The following is a 6000-nucleotide window of genomic DNA, read 5'->3' as shown; positions in this document are numbered from 1 at the left end:
TGAGAGGAAAACTGGGTGCTCTGTGTGTTTTTGCTATGGGCTAAATCATACTGCCCCTGCTGTAGACATCGTACTCCTTGTAGCGCAGGTAATCTTTCAGCCTGGGAGGAAGAGGAAGGAAGCCGATAAACACTGGAGACCTCAAACGCAGGCGACTGGTCAGATGGTCTCTTATCCGCAACCGGCACAGGTGCTTCAGGCTCCGCACATTTCCTGAAAGTCACGGAAGTCAAGTCACAAACACACGCAAAACAAACATCTCATCTAGAGGAGGATCGTGTGCGGCTCTCTCACTTTGGATGTGACAGATCTCTGGCCACTGTTTCTGCTCCCTCAAGGTGTCCTCGAGTTTGGTGCAGAAGGAGACGTGGTCCGTGTAGTCCAGCATGATGCGCACCACCTGGCCAGACATGTGCTTGAGCCAGTACACCGTTATCACCTCACAGAACTACACAGAGACAGAGAGACAACAGACACAGGCACACAAAGCAGCGCTGAGCGAGAAAGACTTGAAGCATTTTTGGAAAGAAAGTGCCCCCACACCAGTTCCCCCACATTCCACTCTTTACACCACTTGTTTTGACACGTTTTGGTCTCACCACCATGTCTTTGATGACCGAGGTCGTCCAGGGGGCGTAGTCATGGGAGCAGTCGCCATAGGGACAGTTGAAGCATCGCTGCACGTCGTAGCCATAGTTCAGAATCATCCTCAGCATGACCTCATCCTTCAAGGCGTACTGCAGCGCTGAGGGGAAGTGCGTGGTGTTGACACGGGAGTAGTAGTTGACATTTGCTCCGAACCTCAGCAAGGTGTTGATCAGCTCATAGTTGCCCTGCCTGAGGGCCGCCTGCAAACAGTTGATGGGGTCCTGGTTCACCATCGCCCCGGCCTCCAACAGCAAGCGGCTGCACTGAATGTCGTTGTTGGAGACGGCGAAGAAGAGGGCAGACCTGCGTTCGTCGTCGTAGTTGCGGCGCACCCTCGGGTGCAGCATGAAGTTGGGGTCGTACCCGGCTTGGAGCAGCAGCTCCACACACTGGGCATGTCCCCCGGCAGCCGCAGAGTGGAGGGGACTCATCCCGCTTTCCTTCACGGCCTCCATCTTGGTCGCTGGGATCAGGTGCTCCAACGCCCTGTCAAAGAGGAGACCTTATTTAAGAATGTGCTTGAGGTTAGGACATCATAGAACAGTGGTTCTCAAATGGGGGTCCGGGGACTCCCAGGGCTCTGTGGCACTTTGCCAGGGGGTCTGCGAAAGGTTTTCAGGAAAATAAAAAAATATATATTTTTTTTGTGTGTGTGCAAAAGCTTCATAGTGTAACGAAAATATTGTATGCTTTAAATCTAAAATGGTTCATGGATTACATTCTAATCTAATAAACCTATCAATTTAAAAGCAAAGCACGTTTACCGTGGAAACAATTAAGCTTAGCCCAAAATCACAAATCAGAATGAGGGGGTCCCCGGTATATTTTCTATCTTGTAAGGGGTCCTTGGCTGAAAAACATTTGAGAGCCTCTGGTATAGAACACTGGGAAAACTAGACGTAACTGGCTAAATTGCTCACAGGATGTGTCCATGGTATGCCACACGGTGAATGGGCAGGTGCCCGCTGTGCAGAGGTGTGTTAGGATCTGCTCCATGCTCCAGCAGCAAGGAGATGATGTCAGGGTTTCCTGCAGCCGCCGCCTCGAACAGCACAGTGCCAGACTCCGACTCACACCACACATGGGCCCCTAGGGGAAGAACACGGTGACATTTTAAAGGCCATGTATTAGTGGTTGTGAAACGAACTGAAAAAATTACCGTACCTACCTACCTACCTTTCGTTAACAGGACCTCCACCACGTTCAAATGTCCATTCTGTGCAGCTAAAGCCAGGGGAGTTTTTCTTTTGACGTCACATGCGTTCAGGTTGGCACCAGACTCCAGGAGCAGATAGACAAAGTTCTCCAGGCCTAAAAAGGACGACTCGTGTAGAGCTGTCCGGTCAAGCGGGCCTTTTTGGTCTATGTCGGCATTGTAGCGAAGCAGGAGTGTGGCCAAGTCATACTGGTCATTTAGAATAGCTATTAAGAGAGGAGCAGGGGAGAAGAAAAATATGACTAATAATAAGCAAATATCATTTCAGTAAAAAATGAAATGCATTTTGCAATCAGATCAAGTGTCTTAGATTCCTTACCTGCCACTAATGGAGAGTCCTGCTCATCGTTCTGGAGGTCCGGGCTACAACCGTTTTGCAACAGGAACGTAGCGTTCTCTCTGAGACCGTGAACCACAGCTAAGAACAGCGGTGTTTCACCCTTTAAAGAGCGACACTGGCCTGCGCCGTGGCGAGATGCTGGAGCCCAAACACAAAACTAGTCAGTGCGAGCTAGAATTGTAATGAAGGTTCAAAGATTACAGTCATATAAAAGTCATCTCAAAGAATTCCAAGATTGAAGATTATTTTATTTTATCCCCATGGGGAAATTCATCCTCTGCATTTGACCCATCCTCTAACTAGGAACCTTCCTAGAACTAGGAGCAGTGGGCAGCAGCAGTGCAGCGCCCGAGGACCAACTCTAGTTCTTTGACCAGTACCTTGGTCAGGGGCACTGACAGGAGTCTTAACCCTAACATACATGTCTTTGATGGTGGGAGGAAACCGGAGCACCCGGAGAAAACCCACACGAACACGGGGAGAACATGCAAACTCCACACAGTAAGGAACTGGGGCGGACCGGGGGTTCGAACCCGGCACCTTCTTGCTGCGAGGCAACAGTTCTAACCACTGAGCCCACCCATCCCGTCCATTTTAATAGCTATAGTGATTAAACCATGTTACAAACAAGGAATTTGTCTTTGTGCAGTATGCAGCACAGTGATCACAGCAATAACAAAATATGGAGCAGACAGAAAGACAATGTTCAAATGATAAATTATAAAGTGCAATAATCAATGTAAATTGTCCAGTAAGTCCCTAAGTGATGTATAATTGGGGGGGGGGGGGGGGGGGGGGAGGGTGTCCGTGTGTTAATGTCCATGTAAAATGACCATGTAAAAGTCAATGTTCATGCCCCGCCCCCAGCCAGTCAGCAGAGCTGGATTGCTCAGGGGGCATCAGGGAGGGAGTGGCAATGCAAAAGGAAGCCCCCAAAATGCAACAAAAGTTTGATGTTCTACGCAGGGAAACTTTACTAGGCCTTAAAATAACATGGACTACCTGAGAAGATGATCTCCAGTATCCTTTTATCCTCCTGCACCGCGGCCTCATGCAGAGGGATCCATCCACGTTCATCGACTCTGGACAGAGCCTCCGGCTGCACCGCCAGTCTGTTCAGCACATCCTCATCACCTACATGCATACAGTATGGAAGGAAAAGGAATACATGAGGAAAGGAGATCAGAGTAATAATGGCACTCCTGGCAGCAAGAATAAAGACAGTGTCAGCTGTGAAAGGTCATGGAGGATCACTTCAGCTCACCCTCCTTGATTGCTTTGAAGATCTCATCAGGGTCTTCACTGGCTTTCAGATCACTATAGCAACACAAAGCATAGAGCGAGGCATCACATTGAGGCCATTTACACCTGGCGTTAACGTGCGTTTTCTGCAATCAGATTGTATTTTATCACTTCAGCCTGATTCCATTTACACCTGGCGTTAACATGCATTTTCTGCAATCTGATTGCAATCAGATTGCAGAAATGGTTGTCCTCTCAATCCACATAAAGTTGCTGTATCCAGATTGAGAGGACACATTGCATTTACACTTGTGTTCAATGTGTACACAATACATCCCTGACCACCTCCGGAGGTGGTTTGGCCGATCAGATTGCAATCCTTCTTCAATGCGTTTTGGGGGTGTTTACACCTGGCATTTCAAGTGATAAAACACAATCTGATTGCAATCTGATCACAGAAAACACATGTTAACGCCAGGTGTAAATGCCTCATTAACAAGATATGCAGTGTAAAAAGTGGGAGGCATTTTAGCATAGGGAAATCAGAAAGTACCCGGGATTCAGTCCTTTGAGCTTTCTGTATTGAATCAGACTCTGTTCAATGATATACTGTGTTGCCTCATCTTCATCCAAATCCTCCTCCGATTGGTAAAAGTCATCTTCTGTCTCTGTGGTCATCTGTTACTCCAAAAAGGATCTGTGCACAGTCTCTTGTTGGGGGGACAGAGGCAGAAGGTAAACATGACCAACCGGTACCCAAAGACCATGTGCACCACAGCACTTGCAGCCTGGAATACCAAGAGGGAGACATTCCACATTCAACAGTAAAACTAGAGCCTGGAACAGCTACATTATAAGCAGGATAGCTGCAGTTATTCTTAATGCTTTCTGTTGAATTAGATGTCCAAATGGTCTTGATGACATCAAAATCCACAAAGGATATAGTTAGTTATAGTTGAAAGATATAGCTAGACTCTTTCTATATGCAACTGTGTCCAATGTTGAATTATTCTTAACGTTATAGCATCTGAGAGCAGGTTTCTTATAACGACTCACTATTTCTCTGTCAGCATAGCAGAAACAAAGGCATAGCTGTACAGTTGACATGTGCTTTGCAGGTATCATGTGACAGTGGCAACATTGATATAATATAACACTAAAAAAAGGTAGCGGAAGAAAAAGCACAATGTGTAGTAATTCATGTTTAGGCCATGCCATGAAGACATGAAACTAGACATTTCAAATTATACTAAATGGCAAGGAAATTCAACAGCCACAAAACATAAGCCTAAGGATCAAAGTGTACAAATGTTGCAACACTAAATAATAGTAACGCCAAGGCCTTTAAGAGCTATACTGATCAATACTTTCTCGCTACATGCATTATGTTCTTGTTTGGGGTTTTACCTTCAGTCAAGGCTGTATTCCACCAGGAGCGTTTACAACAGTAGAGCCAATGCAATCCTCGGCTCCCAAACATAACTATTTATGTCTGCCCTACTATAAATATCTGATCACGGGGCCACCCCAGCCACCGGTTGGCTTTGACCCACTGAGCACTGGAACACCCCCCATTTCAGCTCACATGGCTGTTCCCTCATAACACAGCCAGGTTGGCCTCACGTTTAGCGCATACTTTAAAAATGAAGAGTTAATTTGCAAAAACAGGTAAATGCCATTCTTAAAATGAATAAACACCTGTTTGATACTCCCTGTACTGCACATACAAAACATTTTTGAGGTAATTGATGTGAAAATTACCAGATGAATATGTTTTAGTTGTGATTGATAGTAAAAATGTACCAAAAATAAATAAATTACAATATAAATACATCAATATCTAATTTGAAAGTTGAAACCATAAAAAATACAAATGGAGATACCTGTTTTTGCAAAAGAACTCTTCAAATATATATAATAATTGTGTTTACTGACACCATTGATAAATCAAGTTTGTTTCACTCTGGTTACACCAAGCATGTCCAAAGTCCGGCCCGTGGGCCAAATGCGGCCAGCAGACCGACTTTAAGTGCTTGTCTCTCAAAATATGATGTGGCACTCCACACAGTAATGGTTAATCAAGCAAGTTCAGTGTGCGGTTTTTCCCCGTTCACCTAATGATGACAGCACTATCAGAGTTTGTAGACAAGCAAGTAGAAACAATGCAGAGAACTAATGTTTTCAGATGTAAACAAAATCATTCGAGTACAATTGAATTGTGTGCGATTCTTTTTTTAACCCATACGATGCGAGAAGCAGCTCGGGGCCCCCAGGTATTTTCACATGATCTAATCTGGCCCCCGTTCAAAAACGTTTGGACACCCCTAGGTTACAGAGTGGCTATCCTGTCTTTGGGGTGCATTAGTAGCTACATGTTGTTGATTTAAGTCGAATACTTTGACAGTGGAGTTGCTGAAAATGTTGCTAGAGCATGGAATTCTGTTTTCTACAAGGCAAGCTATGCACTCATGTCTTGGATACTGTAACTGTACATTTCTAATTTAAAGTATTTAGCCAATATATTCAGAAATCATTAAGTTGAGATAAAATTAGT

General features: G+C 45.2%; 1 protein-coding gene across 1 annotated transcript; it reads right to left on the bottom strand.

The window, feature by feature from the left end:
- asb14b (ankyrin repeat and SOCS box containing 14b) lies at positions 1-4124 on the bottom strand (the record flags this gene model as incomplete). The annotated part of the gene is made up of 9 exons (XM_083641957.1): positions 1-213; positions 295-448; positions 600-1134; positions 1569-1737; positions 1825-2070; positions 2184-2342; positions 3207-3338; positions 3469-3521; positions 4000-4124. The coding sequence occupies 9 exons, from the start codon at positions 4122-4124 to the stop codon at positions 41-43; spliced, it is 1746 nt and encodes a 581-aa protein (XP_083498083.1). The 3' UTR covers positions 1-40.
- Positions 4125-6000: the final 1876 nt, after the last annotated feature.

This window comes from Poromitra crassiceps (genome assembly GCF_964638095.1).
Source record: "Poromitra crassiceps genome assembly, chromosome: 8".
NCBI classification, from domain to species: domain Eukaryota; kingdom Metazoa; phylum Chordata; class Actinopteri; order Beryciformes; family Melamphaidae; genus Poromitra; species Poromitra crassiceps.
Note: the sequence above shows the minus strand (reverse complement) of the source record. Positions and strands in the feature narration are given on the sequence as shown.